The sequence below is a fragment of the Lithobates pipiens genome, unplaced genomic scaffold (assembly GCF_037356315.1).
Source record: "Lithobates pipiens isolate NorthernLeopardFrog02 unplaced genomic scaffold, aLitPip1_a1.2 Scaffold_16, whole genome shotgun sequence".
NCBI lineage: Eukaryota > Metazoa > Chordata > Amphibia > Anura > Ranidae > Lithobates > Lithobates pipiens.
Genome location: NW_027507748.1, coordinates 307023862 through 307042310, shown reverse-complemented (window position 1 = coordinate 307042310; position 18449 = coordinate 307023862). Strand labels below are relative to the sequence as shown.

Sequence of the window (18449 nt, the reverse complement as noted above, 5' to 3'; positions counted from 1 at the left end):
AGAGAAAAAAGTCTTTCAAGCATTGGACCATCTTTTGAGCCAAAAGGCGATATCGGTGGTCCCCCGTAGAAGAGCAGGGATTGGGTTTTTTTTTCAAACCTTTTCACGCTACCCAAACCAAATGGAGATGTCAGACCCATTGTAGATCTGAAAGATCTAAACTGGTTTTTGAATATTCGCTCTTTTCGCATGGAGTCAGTCCGATAATTAGTATCCATCCTACAAGGTGTAGAACTTCTGCCGTCAATCGACATCAAGGATGCATACCTCCATGTGCCGATATTCCCTGCTCACCAGAAATATCTACGTTTTGAAAATGAAGATTTTCTACCTTGACGTTTGTAGCGCTGCCTTTCGGACTAGCTACTGCTTGAGTATTACAAAGGTTCTGGCCCCTCTAGCCAGATTAAGGGCTCAAGATATAACTATTTTAGTGTACCTAGACGATCTGCTCTTGATAGACAAGTCGGTAGCCCGCTTAGACCAAAATATGGTCACCACGATCGACTACCTGGAATACCTAGGTTGGATTCTCAACCTAGAGAAATCTTCCTTAAAACCATCAAGGAGATTGGAATACTTGGGTCTGATCATAAATACAGCCCAGAAGAGGGTATTCTTACCCCAGGCGAAGATCAGTGCCATAAGGGAGCCGATTCAGGTAGTCAAGGCAAAGAAGAATCCTTCTATTTGACTCTGCATGAGGTTGTTGTGAAAGATGTCTTCATTCAAGGCCGTTCCTTATGCTCAGTTTCATTCAAGACTGCTGCAAAACAGTATCCTATTGGCTTGGAACAAGAAGGTCCAAGCTCTAGGTGTCCCAATGTAATTGCCAGAGCCTCAGTTGGTTGATAACAATCTGCAGTAAAGAAAATCCTTCCTACCAGTTACCTGGAAGGTGGTAACAGATGCTAGCCTTTCATTTTGGGGAGCAGTCCTGGAAGAGGCGACTGTCCAAGGGAAATGGTCTAGGTCAGAAATAGCCTTTACCCATCAATATTCTTGAGATTTGGGCAGCATGTTTGGTCCTGAGGTCCTGGACGTTCAGGTTACTGAATTGTCCTGTCCGGATCCAATCAGACAATGCCACAGCAGTGGCCTATATCAATCGCCAAGGGGACACGAGAAGTTGTGCGTCACAGAGAGAGAGGTGAATCATATCTTAACTTGGGGAGAAAACAATGTACCTTGCCTGTCGGCAGTCTTCATTCCAGGAATAGAGATTTGGCAGGCACACTATTTGAGTCACCAGCAGTTGTTCTCGGGAGAATAGTCTCCAACCCCCCCGATATCTTCCTGACAATATGTCAAAGATGGGGGATTCTGGACGTATTTCTGTTTCCATCCAGGTTCAACAAAAGATCGACATCTTTGTGTCAAGAATAAAAGATCCGCTAGCTTGCGGAACAGATGCCTTGGTATTATGCATTCCCTCCTGTTCTATGGAGAAGAGTCGCTATATTCTCTTGATGTGGTGAGAGAAGTCAATCTTCTTGAAGGCGACTGCTCAGATTTGAAAAACTGATGTTTTACTTGTATTTCCTGAAGGTCCTACAAGAGGACGGGCAGCATCAAAATCAACTATTTCCAAATGGATTTGACAAGTAATTGTTCAAGCTTTATGGTTTAAAGAGAAAGATTCCACCTTTTCAAATCAAAGCACATACAAGGGCTATTAGTGCTTCGTGGGGGGTGCATCACCAACCTCAGTGGCTCAAATCTGCATGGCCGCAACTTGGTCTTTAGTCCATACATTTACCAGATTCTATCAGGTAGATGTAAAAAGTCATGAGGATGTCACCTTTGGGCAGTGTGCTGCAGTATAACTCCTCTGATCTCATGGTGCCCTAATTTTTGTCGCCGTCCCTTTAGTTGGCATTGCACATCCCACATAACTACTATGGCTGTGTGCCCCATGATGTACGATTCAGGAAATAGGATTTTTATAACGGCTTACCTGTAAAATCCTTTTCTTTGAAGTACATCATGGGACACAGAGGGCCCTCCCTTCTTTCTGGTATACACATGTATTGCTTTGCTACAAAAACTGAGGCACTCCCAGTAGTGGGAGGAGTTGTATAGGGAATGGACTTCCGGTCTTAGGGTGTCGATGTGTAAGGTGGCCTATAACCCACACAGTAATTACTATTGCCCTGTGTCCCGTGATGTACTTCAGAGAAGGATTTTACAGGTAAGCTGTTATAAAAATCCTACTTTGTGACCCCGCAATTCATAGTCAGAGCATACGACGAGGAATGTGCCTGCAGCAGTGACGGCACTCTGAGGGTTAAATTTGTAAGGTAAATCTGTCCATAATGTGCTAGCATCTAGCACATTATAGCATTAACCTGCAGGGGGACACTTTTTTTTTGGGGGGGGGGGGGGTACTGGTCTTTGTGTCCTAGCAAGGATGGGCAATATTGTTGCCTTTTTGCTTTTGGGGAGAGTTTATATATTATATATCATAGTAGTAACCCGACTTGCTTCGCAGAATGTCAATTTCATAGGAAAGATATCAGATTGCTTAATAAGACTCTTCAAAATAATAATGTTACTTTAACCATTTACAGACCGGACCATTTTGCTGGCTTAAGACCAGACCACTTTTTGCGATTCGGCACTGCGTCGCTTTAACTGACAATTGCGTGGTCGTGCGACATGGCTCCCAAACAAAATTGATGTCCTTTTTTCCCCCACAAATAGAGCTTTCTTTTGGTGGTATTTGATCACCCCTGCGGTTTTTATTTTTTGCGCTATAAACAAAATAGAGCGACAATTTTGAAAAAAACGCATTATTTTTTACTTTTTGTTATAATAAATATCCTCCAAAAATATATAAAAAAACATTTTTTTCCCTCAGTTTAGGCCGATACATATTCTTCTACATATTTTTGGTAAAAAAAAATCGCAATAAGCGATTATTGATTGGTTTGCGCAAAAGTTATAGCGTTTACAAAATAGGGATAGTTCTATAGAATTTTTATTAATAATTTTTTATTATTTTTTATTTTACTAGTAATGGCGACGATCTGCGATTTTTATTGTAACTGCGACATTGTCGGGGACCCATCGGACATTTTTGACACATTTTTGGGACCATTGTCATTTATACAGTAATCACTGCTATATAAATGCAGTGATTCCTGTGTAAATGACACGGGCAGTGAAAGGGTTAACCAGTGGGTGGCAGTGTGGGGGTTAAGTGTTCCTAGGGGTGTGTTACTAACTGTGGGGGGGTTGGGCTTTCATTTAGTGTACACTGATCTCTGCTCCAATCACATGGAGCAGAGATCAGCGTCACTAGTTGCTAGTGTGTGGATGGAAAAATTTTGTTTACACAGCATTTCCTCCATTCGGCCGCTCCATGAGACGATCGTGGGGATGCCCGCGGCGATCGAGTCCGCGGGTCCCGCGACCGGACTCACGGGGGTCCCGACCAGCGCGGGAGCGCGCCGGCGGCGGCGCGCTCCCGATGGCAGGGCGGCATCGAATATGTTATAATATCCCCCAAAAATATATAAAAAAAACATTTTTTTTCCCCCTCAGTTTAGGCCGATATGTATTCTACGTATTTTTGGTAAAAAAAAAATCACAATAAGCGTCTATTGGTTTGCTCAAAAGTTGTAGCGTTTACAAAATAGGGGATAGTTTTATGGCATTTTTATTAATTTTTTTTTATTTTTTTTTTACTAGTAATGGCGGCGAGCAGCGTTTTTTTTTTTTTTGACTGCGACATTATGAAGCACACATCGGACATTTTTGGCACATTTCTTGGGACCAGTGTCATTTATACAGCAATCACTGCTATACAAATGCTGTGATTCCTGTGTATATGACACTGGCAGTGAAGGGGTTAAGTGTTCCTAGGGGCGTGTTACTAACTGTTGGGGGCTGGGCTTTCTTTTAGTGAACACTGATTCCTGCTCCAATCACATGGAGCAGAGATCAGCATCACTTGTTGCTAGGCAGAACAGGGAGATGCTGTTTACAACGGCATTTCCCAGTTCAGCCACCCTGTGAGACGATCGCGGGTATGCCCGCGGCGATCTAATCTGCGGGACCCGCGACCGGACCCATGGGGGTCCTGACCGGCACACGAGTGCTGTCTCGCGATGGCAAGGCGGCATTTAAGATTGGACGTACCTGTATGCCAATAAGCCTGCCCGTGCCATTCTGCCGACGTACATCGGCGTGCGCCGGTCGGGAAGTGGTTAAAATCTCCATAGATGACATTTAATTTTTTTTTACCTGTTTAGAGTTGGAGGTCTTTTGCTAGAATTATTGCTCTCGCTCTAACGATCGCTGCGATACCTCCTATGTTATTTGAACACAGTTTACATCTGTGGCCATTTTTTTTCTTATGTGTTTTTTCCAAGGTGAAAGTAAGTGTAGCTGAGGGTATTTTAACTGGTGATAGTAGAATAATTTTTTTTCTGGTACTTCAAATCTTTTCGTATCCATTTTCTAGTTTGAAGAAAAAAAATCTCATTGTTAGTAATCAGCCATAGTCTATTCTCCAAAAAGTGGTTTAGCTGTTGATATATTGATATTAGTTATGCAGATGTGGTTTTGACTAATCGTTCCAATTGCCTTCCTGAAGATGATGTATGGTGTTTCACTGCTTATAACTGCAGTAATCTTTCAGAGGTGGCAGTGCAATTGGTTCTTTTTTTTTTAAAGGTCTGAAGAGAGCTGAAGCATGGTGGAACAGAATTTGATATCATTTAAAATTGGCTTTGATAAATCTAAAGGTTTGAGTTTTATAAAAGAGAAAATCTTTCTGTTAAATATTTAATATTTGGAATGATCGCAAACAGGGTGAATTTGATTTGCATAAGTCTATTTAAATCTCAATTTAAATCGCTAGTAAAAAGGTGTGATTTACGGTACATCATTTTTAAAGAGCAACTCTGTCCCGTCTCCTCCTTCGACCTGCTGTTGACTCGCCAACAGTCCCATTCACTTTAATGGGATGGCTGGTGGTGCGGCAGTGACGCAAAAAGGTGAGGGACGTGGTTGGAGCACGTAAGTGGATGCCTACTAACAGGCATTGGCATGATGGATCTGAAATGATGGGTGTTCTTTAAATGTAAGGAATGTAAACTTCTTCTTGCTGGTAGTTAGAATTGTAATATTTGTAAACAAAATGAGGGTTTCCTATTTAGAATAATCTATCAGGTTAGTAAAACAGCGATATCACAACTGATTCAATCATACAGTTTGTAGGGTACATAGTTTTGCAAAACAATGGGATAAAGGAATATTCCTGGGCTTTGTTTTATCTTATGGTTACTGTGAAATTGTGTGAAGGCATCAATGCAGTGCATGGTTCTCTCAGCTTGCAGAGCCAATGAATGAGTTTACCAAAAATGTAAATATTGCAGAATATACAGCCATATGCTAGATAACTAAGCTCAATTTGATTCTGAATAAACAAAATTATGAATGCTTCTAGTGTAGAAAACCTATCTTTTAGAGGTTTTTTTATTTTATTTTTCTTCTTCAAAAAGCATTTTATTAAAATACATTTGATCCAAAAAAATCTGCTTGTTTTTGATTAAAAAAAAAAGATTTTTATCTACCTTGATTGCAAAAGATAAAATGGTATATTTAACTGTACCTTAATGAAATGAAAAATGAGAAATGTATTTTGATGAATTTGTATATAAATTTTTAGTAAATTTTCCTTAATGGAAAATGATGGAATTCCATGCAAGCCATGTAATACTATAGATATAGATCTAGATATAGATAGATATATTAATATAATTTTTATTTTTTTTATCTGCCAATTTAAATATGTAGTTCCTGTCTTGTGATGTACACCACTGAATGACTCCACTGTTTCCTTACAAAAATCAGCGTAGTGCTCCTTTTTAAGAACATAAAATATATGTAACGACCCCTTAATCGATTTCAAAAAAATCCTGAAGGATTACATTTTTGGATACGCTGGAGGGGAGGTAATTAGGCAGTTTAGTAAACGAGAATCTTGGTGGATGTATGAGAGCAGGTTTTAAATTAAGAAGGAATGAATATTGGGGCTGCAACTAACGATTGTACATCACGGGACACAGAGCCACAGTAGTTACTGTATGGGTTATATGGGACCTTCAGGTGATTGACACTGGCACACCCCAGACAGGAATTACAATTCAATTACCCATATAGCCCCTCCCCTTACCTGGCGTACCTCCATTTTTTCGCCAGTTTCTTAGGTGTTGGTCATGAGTAAAATGTGCTGGGCTGAGCTACTGAGTTTTGCCTGCAACGCTTCTTTTTAGAGAGCTGCACCTCGGGATCCAGTATGCGTTTTTTTTTTTTTTTTTTTTTTTTCTCAGCCATATTCCTGGCAGTGTGCTTTACAGGCCCAGGAGTTTGGATCCCCTGATAAAAAAGGGGCCTGGCTCCTGAAGGTATTGCTGTAGCTGCATGGCAGGCGCTTTAAGGGATACAGGGGTGCACGCCTGCCGGGCACACAAACTCGCAGATCCCCGTTCTGTCGGGTGAGGAGACAGATCTGTTCCAAATATTTAGGAACCAGTCAGTCCCACCCCCCCACAGAACACACACTTAGGGAACACCTTTAACCCCCTTTGTTTGCCCCTAGTGTTAATCCTTTCCCTGCCAGTGACATACAGTCATTGGTGGCTATTTTTAGCTCTGATCGATGTATAAATGTCAGTGGTCCCAAAAAAGTGTTGTCCTATGTCCGCGACAATAATGCAATCCCAATAAAGATCGCTGCCCTTACTAGTTGGGGGAAAAAAATTATATATATATATATATATATATCACACACACAGTGCCTTGCGAAAGTATTCGGCCCCCTTGAACTTTTCAACCTTTTGCCACATTTCAGGCTTCAAACATAAAGATATAACATTTTTATTTTTTGTGAAGAATCACCAACAAGTGGGACACAATTGTGAAGTGGAACGAAATCTTGGATATTTTAAACTTTTTTAGCAAATAAAAATCTGAAAAGTGGTGCGTGCAAAATTATTCGGCCCCTTTACTTTCAGTGCAGCAAACTCACTCCAGAAGTTCAGCGAGGATCTCTGAATGATCCAATGTTGTCCTAAATGACTGGTGATAAATAGAATCCACCTGTGTGTAATCAAGTCTCTGTATAAATGCACCTTTTCTGTGATAGTCTCAGGGTTCTGTTGAAAGCGCAGAGAGCATCATGAAGACCAAGGAACACACCAGGCAGGTCCGTAATACTGTTGTGGAGAAGTCTAAAGCTGGATTTGGATACAAAAACATTTCCCAAGCTTTAAACATCCCAAGGAGCACTGTGCAAGCAATCATTTTGAAATGGAAGGAGTATCAGACCACTGAAAATCTACCAAGACCTGGCTGTCCCTCTAAACTTTCAGCTCAGACAAGACTGATCAGAGATGCAGCTAAGAGGCCCATGATCACTCTGGATGAACTGCAGAGAACTACAGCTGAGGTGGGAGAGTCTGTCCATAGGACAACAATCGGTCGTATACTGCACAAATCTGGCCTTTATGAGAGGGGGGCGAGAAGAACGCCATTTCTCAAAGATATCCATAAAAAGTCTCGTCTAAAGTTTGCTACAAGCCACCTGGGAGACAAACCAAACATGTGGAAGAAGGTGCTCTGGTCAGATGAAACCAAAATCAAACTTTTTGCCCACAATGCAAAACGATAGGTTTGGCGTAAAAGCAACACAGCTCATTACCCTCAACACACCATCCCCACTGTCAAACGTGGTGGCAGCATCATGGTTTGGGCCTGCTTTTCTTCAGCAGGGACAAGGAAGATGGTTAAAATTGAGGGGAAGATGGATGCAGCCAAACACAGGACCATTCTGGATGAAAACCTGTTGGAGTCTGCAAAAGACCTGAAACTGGGACGGGGATTTATCTTCCATCAAGACAATGATCCCAAACATACAGCAAAATCTACAAAGGAATGGTTCACAAATAAACGTATCCAGGCGTTAGAATGGCCAAGTCAAAGTCCAGACCTGAATCCAATCGAGAATCTGTGGAAAGAGCTGAAAACTGCTGTTCACAAACGCTCTCCATCCAACCTCACTGATCTCGAGCTGTTTTGCAAGGAAGAATGGGCAGGAATTTCAGTCTCTCGATGTGCAAAACTGATAGAGACATACCCCAAGCGACTTGCAGCTGTAATCGCAGCAATGGTGGCTCTACAAAGTATTAACGCAAGGGAGCCGAATAATTTTGCACGCCCCACTTTTCATTTTTTTATTAGTTAAAAAAGTTTCAAAAATCCAATAGATTTCGTTCCACTTCAGAATTGTCCCACTTGTTGGTGATTCTTCACAAAAAATAAAAATGTTATATCCTTGTTTGAAGCCTGAAATGTGGCAAAAGGTTGAAAAGTTCAAGGGGGCCGAATACTTTCACAAGGCACTGTATAATAATCCTATTTTGTAGACGCTATAATTTTTGCACAAACCAATCAATATACGCAATATACACTCTTGCAATTTTATTTATACATATTGGCCTAAGCTGATAAAGAAATTTGAAAGGTGTTTTTTAAAAACAAATTTGGGATGATATAGCAAAAAAGTAAAAAAAAAAAATTTTTTCAAAATTGGCGCTCTTTAGTTTATAACGCAAAAAATAAAAACTGCAGAGGTGATCAAATGACACCACCAACATTTCTTTGGGTATAGCATCACATGACCGTGCAATTGTCAGTTGAAGCAACGCAGTGCAGTATTGCAAAAAATGGCCTGGTCAGGAAGAAGGTAAAGTCTTGAGGGACTGAAATGGTTAATATATATATTTAAATTAATTATTTTTTTGGAAGTGTCTATGGGTTTTGTCCTTCGTATTAGTCCTATATATTAAATTTTTTTAAATATAAAAAATTATATACTATGAATTTTATCTTGAATTGTCAAATATTAACGAATGTTTGTATTGCTATTACAATGCTGATGTTATACAATGAAAGTGTATGCTGTGATCAAAGATTTCCTTTTAACAACTTTAATTTCTTCTGATATTTTTGGAATACTTTCCCTTCTTTCTGTTGCGATGCTCATGGTTTTGTCCTGCCTGGTAGGCAGATGCTAGCAACTTCAAGAATGCTTCTGTACAGGCCTCTGGTGGTAGGAGGTGGCAGCCTGAATAATTTCCGCTATATAGCTGGCAGCCAGGAGAGAAAGTATAAATAAGGCCCTTGGCCACTGTAGCAGTTAGTTTTACACACTGGTGCTGAGGCCAACGTAGGTTTATGGGTAGGTTTATTTAGGTTGCAGTGTAACTAAAGTTGGATAATACACATGCTAAAGGGTGGTAGACTATTCGTGTACCTTCCGAAGTCTGGCTGAAAAGCTGCCAGAGTGCTCCTGTCTTGTCTTGTTTCAAAGACACTTCTAGCAATTACTGCTCACCCCCATCACAAGAGCTAACTCTCAAGCCCCCGCACATGTGTGGTCTGCTATTCCCCCATCGCAGCATTGCTGAGCTCAGTGCTACTGCGAAGCTAGAGTGCGCATGCAAGGGAATTTTGAATTTTTAGTAATGTCCTAGCAACAAGGTAGGACTAGATGTCATCTTTGTACGTTTTTGGCCAGGCTTCAGGAGGTACGCAAATGACATACCTTTTAGCAAGGGATTTAGCAATCCAACTTTAGACAAAGCTGCGCAGTCTTTTTCTTTCAGGCACTGTATAGTCAGCTTTTTGGTAATGTTAAATAGCCCTTTAAAAACAAAGCTTTCGTTCATTGACGGATACGGCACTTCAATCTTGACCTTAGGGTTATATCGCCACTTTCAGGAGAGGACTAGGCAGAACTCCTAAACACAGGGGCGGTCCTACTGGCTATAACCTTTTTACACTGCTTCCAGCAGCTCAGTTTTCTTCTGCTCAGTCCAGAAGGACCTGGCTCCCTGTGGGAACCAATGGCCCTTGAATTTTTTTTTTTTTTATTGCTGTTTTTGGTTCATGTGATCTACAATCAACAGCCGGGCTGGGTGATAGGTTGGATAATATAGATCCTGGTAGTCTCCCCAGCCTGGGCATCGAACGCGTGCAGACCTTAGCTACACGCTGGGTCGGCCGCGACATGCCCTGTTCTGGTCCAGGGGCAGCCAGTGAGCTATATTCTCCAGGGCACACATGACTGGGCTACTGCTGTCCGAGTCAGTGTGCCGTGGCCGTCGGCCGCCCCGTACTGCTTGGGTGATGGGTCTGTCTGTGTAGTGCGTCCAGCAGTCCCTGCAGGAGGGGCAAGTATGACTCCACCTGTTTAGGCAGGATGGAGTAGCTGAGCGTTCCCTGGGAGGTCTATTAGAGGGATCTCTCTCTCTCTCTCTCTCTCTCTCTCTCTCTCTCTCTCTCTCTCTCTCTCTCTCTCTCTCTCCCTCTCTCCCTCTCTCCCTCTCTCCCTCTCTCCCTCTCTCCCTCTCTCCCTCTCTCCCTCTCTCCCTCTCTCCCTCTCTCCCTCCCTCTCCCTCTCCCTCCCTCTCCCTCTCTCTCTCTCTCCCTCCCTCTCCCTCCCTCTCTCTCCCCCTCTCTCTCCCCCTCTCTCTCCCTCTCTCTCTCTCCCTCTCTCTCCCCCTCTCTCTCCCTCTCTCCCTCCTTCCCATGCTAAGTGGGCCACTGTGTGGCTGGGCTTAAGGGGTGCGGAGCAGATAACTCACCGGGGGTCACTGGGTTCTGGCACGAGGTGACAGGCGGGCATTTTCTGGTAACCTTAGGTCTATTGTGCTCTAGCGCTGGGCGGCTGGTTTAGACTGGTACAGCGTGAAAAACGTACATGGGACACCTCGTGCATCCGGTTTAGCGCAGGAGGGAGCACTTATCACAGTGGTGCGTGGGATACCTTAAAGATTGAAGCTACGACGGGGGCATCTGCAGAGGTGTCTGTTCCCTTTGGGTCCTACAAGCCGGGCCCCACTGCTAAGTTGTTTACGTATTTAACTTATTTTGATAAGTTTATTTACAAGGAGTGGGGAAGCCTGCAGCAGGCCTTTTCAGTCCCGAGGCGACTGGCAGTGCGTTACCCCTTTGAGGAGGGTTTCCTGAAAAAATGTACATCTCCGGTTGTTGACCCCCGGTATCCAGGTTAAATAAAGTAAGCACGATTCCGGTGGAAGGGTCCCCTGCTTTCAAGGACCCTGCCAACAGAAGGGGCCGAGGCGGTTGCCCAGTCTGTTTACAGTGGTGGGGTCAGCGTTGTGGCCGGTGTTAGCCACGGCCCTGGTGTCGCCAATGCTTACTGAATGGGCTAAGTTGTTGCACCATGAGTTGGAAGGAACAGGTTTCCCCAGTCTGCGTGGAACTGGCAGACCAGTTGGTGCACAGCCTTGAGTATCTCTGTGATGCAGACCTGGATACAGCCCCTTTTGCGTTCTAGAGCCTCAGTATCAGTGGTGGTACTGCGTTGCTTAAATGCTAGTCTGCGAACCAGGCATCTAAGAGAGCGCTGCCGGATTTGTCTTTCCAAGATGAGAGGCTATTTGGAGCCTTGCTGGATGACATTAAGAATGTTACTGGGGGAAAGAGTACTTTGCTCCCACAGTCCAGAAACGGTAAGGAGCCACGCCATAGGCAGGGACCCTTTTCCACTCAGGAACGGCTTTTTTGTCCGCCCGGGTCGGCAGGTAAGTGTTCCCAGTCCGACAAGATTCCCGCCGATGGACAAGAGTCCCTGGTTTCACAAGCCTGCGAGCAAATCTGTTAGGTCGGGTGGTGGTGGGTGGTCGCTTTTGGGAGTTTGCAGTCTTGTGGACCTTTCTCCTTTCCGACCAGTGGGTCTGCAAACTGGTCTCGTCAGGCTACAAGATAGGGTTTCTGTCTTGTCCACCAAACAGATATTTTTTTCCCTCCATCCTTCATCTTCTTCCGGCTCGTCGGCAGACCGTTTGGGGCAGTACAGGACTTACTACTGCGTGGGGTTATAGTGCCGGTACCGACTTCGAAAAGGTTTCAGGGATTCTAGTCCAATCTGTAGTCCCGAAAGAAGGAAGGGCTCCCTCCGGTCCTGAATCTCAAGTCCCTCAATTGTTTGAAGGTGCAGGATGGAATCTGTTTGTTCTGTGGTCGCTGCACTTCATCAAGGGGATTTCTTGCCATCGTTGGACATCAAGGACGCATGCTTGCATGTCTCTATGCGTCGGACACCAGAGGTTTCTGCGATTTGTGTGTGTGGGGGGGGGCGGGTGAGCACTACCAATTTGTAACTCTTCCCTTTGGCCTAGTGATGGCGCCAAGGGTCTTCACCAAGGTGCTGGCGCCAATTCTGCCATTGCTGAGACAATGAAGGATCGCAGTCATAGGTTACCTGGATGACCTGCTCCTGAGAGCAGCAAGTGTCTTTCTCCCTTCATACAAGCTGCAGACTTTCCAATCTGCGGTGCAGTTAGTGATGTCCCGCAGGTGGTCATCGCGTTTCTGCATGCGAGTTTTGGGTCTCATGGTAGCCACTTTCGAGGCGGTACCGTATGCTCAATTCCACACTCGAGTCTTGCAGAAAGAGTTCCTGTCCAAATGGGACAAATCCCTGGATTGTCCAAATCGAGTGAGCCAGCTAGTCAGGGCTTCGCTTCTCTGGCGGCTGAGGTCTCCGGCTCTTCGGTCCGGGAAGTCGTTCCTTCCACTTCATTGGACGGGGATCACGACAGATGCCAGCCTAACCAGGAGGGGGGGTGGGGGGAGTTTGGGGCATGCAGTCGACCCAGGGTCGCTGGACGCAGGAAGAATCCTACCTGCCGATCAATGTGCTGGAGCGGTGGGCAATCACGCGGTTCCTATCCACATGGTCGCAGAGGCTGCAGGGGCATCTGGTCAGGATCCAGTCGGGCAACGCCACAGTGGTGGCGTTTGTAAATCAAGGAGCTCAGCTGCAGTACTGTAGGTCTCGCATCCTACAGTGGGTGTGCCGGCTCTGTCAGCCGTATACATTCCGGCCGTAGAAACCAGCAGGCTGACTACCTCAGTCGTCAGCTGCTGGACCACGGGGAATGGTCACTGCATCTGGAAGTGTCTTGGCTAATTTTGTCTAAGGTGGGGCATGCCGGATGTTTATCTCTTAGCCTCTCTGCTCAATCAAAAGGTACAGAGGTTTGTGGCCAGGTCAAAAGATCCCTGGACGGACATGTCAGACACGGTGGCCCCATGGGGGCATTATTGTCTGATTTATGCCTTTCCCCTGCTCACTCCTCCCCTGTCTGCTATGCAGAGTGGAGGCCGAGGACATTCTGGTGATTGATTGATTGCCCTCGACGATGTCCGGTACGTCATCCTGCTTTACCATCGCTGGTTTTAACGGCATGGCTGTTGAAAGCCAGGTGCTGATATACCGAGGACTGTCGACTTCAGTGATTTCCACTATGCTGAGGGTGTGGAAGTAGTCTTCCCGGAAGATTTCACACGTAGAAGGCCTACATCTCCATTTGTGAGGCGATGGGGTGGCCTCCGCGTACATATTCAGTTTCCAGGATCCTGCTGTTTTTGCAGCGCGGAGTGGATCAGAAACTTGCATTGAGCACCATTAAGGAGCAGGTATCGGCTTCTGACTTTTTTTAAATTTATTTTTTATTTTTTCAGCGACCGTTGGCAACTCACTCATTGGCGCATACGTTTATTCAGGGGATTCAGCATGTGGCTCCTCTGGTATGATCGCCAGAGCCTGTGTGACTTGAATCTGGTGCTCTCGGGTGGTTCAGAAACCGCCGTTTGAAAAAATTAGGGAGACACTCTCAAAGTAGTCTTTCTAGTGGCGATTACATCTGCAAGGAGGGTTTCTGATTTGGCGGCCTTTTCATGCAAGTCTCCCTACTTGGTACTTCAAGGATAAGGCAGTGCTGCGTCCGCAGCCGCCTTTTCTTCTGAAGGTTGTTTCGGCCTTTCATCTAAATGAGAACATTATGCTTCTGTCCTCGGCCGTCTCATCCCAAGGAGGTTGCTTTACATTCTTTGGATGTGGTCCAGGCTCTGCGGGTCTGTCTGCTACGGCTCCTTACGGAGGTCGGACTCTCTGTTTGTATTGGTGGCTGGTCCGAAGAAGGGCCTGGCGGTCTTGTAGGCCACCATTTCTCGGTGAATTAGACAGATCATGGTTCGGGCTTATGCCATAGGGGGACGGGCGCCCCCTTTCCTGTTACGGCACATTCTACCAGAGCAATTGGTGCCTCTTGGGCTTTCCGACCTCAAGTGTCCGTTTCCTAGGTGTGTAAGGTGGTGACCTGGTCATCCATTCACACTTTCACCAAATTTTACAGGGTTGATGTGGGCGCATCTTCGGATGCGTGCTTTGGCCACAAAGTTTTGCAGGCGGCCCTTTGCGGTTGCGACTCCTCTGAAAATAATTTTTTGTTATGGGTGGAGTTTATTTTTTTCTGTTCCCACCCCTCGTTTTTGGCACTGCTTGGGGATGTCCCTAAGGTCAAGATTTAAGTGCTGTCCGTCAATGAACGGAGAAAATATGATTTTTGTACTCGCTGGGAAATCCTTTTCTCTGATGTTCATTGACGGACACAGCAGCCACCCCTCCTATTTATATTTGTACTGCTTTTTGAAGAACTGAGCTGCTGGAAGCAGAGTGAGGTTATAACCTGTAGGACCACCCCTAGGTGGTGCTGTGTTTTTTATGTGTTCTGCCTAGTTCTCTCCTGAAGGTGGCGATATAACCCTAAGGTCAAGATTTAAGTGCTGTATCAGTCAAGGAACATCAGAGAAAAGAATTTTACGGTGAGTGCAAATATCCTATTTTCCCCCAGTTTTGTCTTTTTAAAGATGCAGCAACTACACAAAAAAAAAACTCCCTTTGCTTTACTGAAATCATAAGCAGTGTTTTTAGTCCTACCTGAGCTCTTCCCTGATATATTAAAGTACCCCTTTCCATTTCCCCATTGATAACAAGAATGGGGTGTGCTTTGGTCCAGGAGAACCCTAGAAGGGGTAATGCTGCAAGACATTTCAATCAGCAGAGTAGTGTTCACCTTTTACAGGAAGTTTAGGCCTTCACTGGATTTTTTGGCAAATCAATAAGCGATTTTCTGTTCTCATTTAGAGAATTGTATCACATTTGAAGCAGCCAGAGCAGCTGTGCATGATGACCAGTCAGCTTCTTTCATTTTCAAAGCTTAACTGAACAAGCTGAAGGAAGTTGATTGGTTGCCATGCATGTCTGCTGATTCTGTCCTTTTCGTTCCTATAGTTATTGAAATTTTCAGAGGCTACAGAGAAAACTTGGCAAAAATACAACACAGTAGATAAAATGTCTTCTCCAGTTTTGATATACCGTATATACTCGAGTATAAGCCGAGATTTTCAGCCTCTTTTTTGAGGCTGAAAGTGCCCCCCTCGGCTTATACTCGAGTCATCGCTGTCTGCCCGCTCGATCAGCGTGTCGAGCAGACAGACAGCGGCCATTCTATAATTCAAAAGCCGCGCCTCCGGCTCCGCCTTCGCCTGTGATAGGCGGAACACTGAATTTCCCAGCAGCCTGTGTTCCGCCTATCACGGACATCGTATCATCCTCGTACTACGGACGAGGATGATACGATGTACGTGATAGGCGGAACACAGGCTGCTGGGAAATTCAGTGTTCCGCCTATCACAGGCGAAGGCGGCGGCGCAGCTTTTGAATTTTACAATGGCCGCCGAGGCGCTGACGAAGAGGGCACGGGACGGAGGCAAGGCAAGGCACGGCACGGCACGGGACGGGACGGGACGGAGGCAAGGCACGGCGGCGAGGCAAGGAGGCAAGGCACGGGACGGAGGCTCGGGACAAAGGCTCGGGACACAGGTAGGCTGGACACACACACACACACACACACACACACACACACACACACACACACACACACACACACACACACACACACACACACACACACACACACACGGATACACACACACACGGATACACACACACACGGATGGATACACACACACACAGGGATGGATGGATGGAGACACACAGGGATGGATGGATGGACGGACACACACACAGGGATGGACGGACACACACACAGGGATGGACGGACACACACACAGGGATGGACGGACACACACACAGGGATGGACGGACACACACACAGGGATGGACAGGCATGTCTTACCCTCGGCTTATACACGAGTCAATAAGTTTGCCAGTTTTTTTGGGGGTAAATTGGGGGCCTCGGCTTATATTCGGGTCGGCCTATACTCGAGTATATACGGTATCCCCCTTATACCTTATGCTTACAGCCTGTGTTCACTTTTAGAGACAAGTGAAGACTTGATAGTAATGCCTGTATATGTAATTAACAGAAACCGAACACAAAAGGTGGGCACACTTCTAGGTGGAAAAAATACAAATAATCTTCCATGTTTTCTGTTTACTAGGTACCAGTTTTTGGAGGAGGCATTTCAGAACCAGAAAGGTGCTATTGAAAACCTCTTGGCAAAGCTCCTGGAGAAGAAGAATTATGTGCATTTTGCTGCTACTCAGGTTCAGAACAGGTAGACTTTTGCGTTCTTTGAATCATAATTGCTTCTGTATGCATGCAACAGCTTATATACCTGAAGGGTAGATTTCCGTATGTAATATGTAAATATACCGCATGGTTTGTCACTGGCCTGTTACGGCTCTTTCAGGAAAAAGCTTTGTCACTTAACTAAAATTGTGTATTTAAAGTAACTATGGGCAAAATGAAAAGTGCATTTAGGATGTAGTTTGTCACTAGTTAAGTCTTATTTGTTTTATTCTTAGTTACCCTGCAACTGGGTTTTATCTTTTAATCCTTCATTAGATCGGTTTTCACTTCCTGATAAAGACCAAGAGAACTGCAAGATTCTGGCTAAAATGAGAACAATTTTTTGCTTAGCATAAAGATCACAATTCTCACAGCATAACCTCATTTACATTATACAAAAAAATTGGGATAACTTATTATTTTTTTTTTTTTTATTGAAGTGTGCACAAATACAGTGTGACATAAAATATTGCAACGCCCACCATTTATTTTTCATACATCATGGGTTATACCGCATTTCTAGGTGACTGGACACTGGTAGATAAAGTATTCGCTAGAAAGTGATCCCCTATATAACCCTTGCCATACAGGAAATCCCTAATTTTGTTTGTTTGTTTTGTTTTTACCAAGGTGGATGGGCACATTTGTTTGCGCTCTCTGAGCTACAGGTATCTAGTCCCACAAACGGTTCTTAAATGAATGCAAGGAATTGACTGATGGGATTCATTTGAATGGTACCCGGGCCTTGCAAAGAAGACACAAGATCCCCCTCCCCTGAGCCGCCTAGTTTGGAGCAGGAATGGGTTGAGGAAGAGCTAAAATCTCAGGATTCTGTGAAGGACCTGGCGGATGAGTCTGCTTCTGAGCAATCTGGACAAGAAGATATCCAGTTAGTGTCTGCCTCTCAGTTGCAGAGGCTTTTGATCCAGACTTACCAAGATGGTTTGTTCTGCCTTTAAGTTGCCGCTTGCAGAGGTTACTGAGCCACTTAGTCCTCTTTGGGGTCCCTGAGACTTCTTAAGGCTGCACAGGCTTTCCCCTGACACCCACTGTTGGAATAGGCGGTGTATGCTAATTGGGAATAATCAGGATAATGCAAAAGGCTTGAAAGACCCTGTTGACAAACTGGAGTCATTATTAAAGGCTTCCTTTTCTTTGACCAGTTTGGCTATTCAGCCAGCTGCTGCAGAAATTGGTATCTGCCAGTCTGTAAAGGATCAGGTTAGACTGCCTGACATTTCTAACCAAGAGGGTGATCTTGCTGAAAATAGGACAGATTATTCCTCAAGCGCTATGTTTTGCTGTTGATGCCTTAAATTAGATTCAATACAGCAGGGTTCTTGTTTGGCTCTCTTGTCTATACATATGTGCATTTGTGGCTTAAGGACTGGTTAGCTGAGCTTCCTTGTAAGAAGTTATTGGCAGGTTTCCCCTTTCATGGGGAACGTTGGATCATTTGGACTAATATAGCCAAAAGATTTCTGACGGGAAGAGCTCTCTGCTTCCTGTAAAGAGAAGCACCATGCTTCCCTGTTAAAAATCTCAGGGACTGCTTCTTCAGGGGTGTCAGCACTAAGGCAGTTCTAACAGGGCGCGAGAGCCAGGGGCAAGCCGCAAGGCCAGTGCCAGAAAAAGCCCTTTGTCCAAAGCTCTGCTAAACCCAGCACCAGGCCCTCATTTTAAGGGGATGTCCTCACTTTATCAGGGGGGGGGGTGGGGAAGGTTTGCTGACATTTGGAGAACACTGGCTCAGGATGAGTGGGTCACGACTATATCTCGCGGTTACAAGCTGGGGTTACGGTGGGTTCCCCCCATAGAGGTTTCCAAGATCCAGCGTTCCCTTGGATCCTCCAAAAAGTTAATTTCTCTTATATTCACCGACCGACACAGCTCCTCTTAGCCATTGGGTTGTTATGCTCACTGCTAGGAGAATACTAGGCATTACTTGTTATGTAACACTCAGAACTT

The 18449-nt window shown here is 44.9% G+C and overlaps 1 protein-coding gene across 6 annotated transcripts in view; it reads left to right on the top strand.

The window, feature by feature from the left end:
* TRIM33 (tripartite motif containing 33) overlaps positions 1 to 18449 on the top strand; it is a 252287-nt gene that overhangs the window by 103428 nt on the left and 130410 nt on the right. For all 6 annotated transcript variants that reach the window (XM_077481589.1, XM_077481585.1, XM_077481587.1 and 3 more), the window contains exon 5: positions 16351 to 16467. In XM_077481589.1, coding sequence (XP_077337715.1) covers positions 16351 to 16467 — 117 coding nt within the window. The remainder of the gene's footprint in view (positions 1 to 16350; positions 16468 to 18449) is intronic.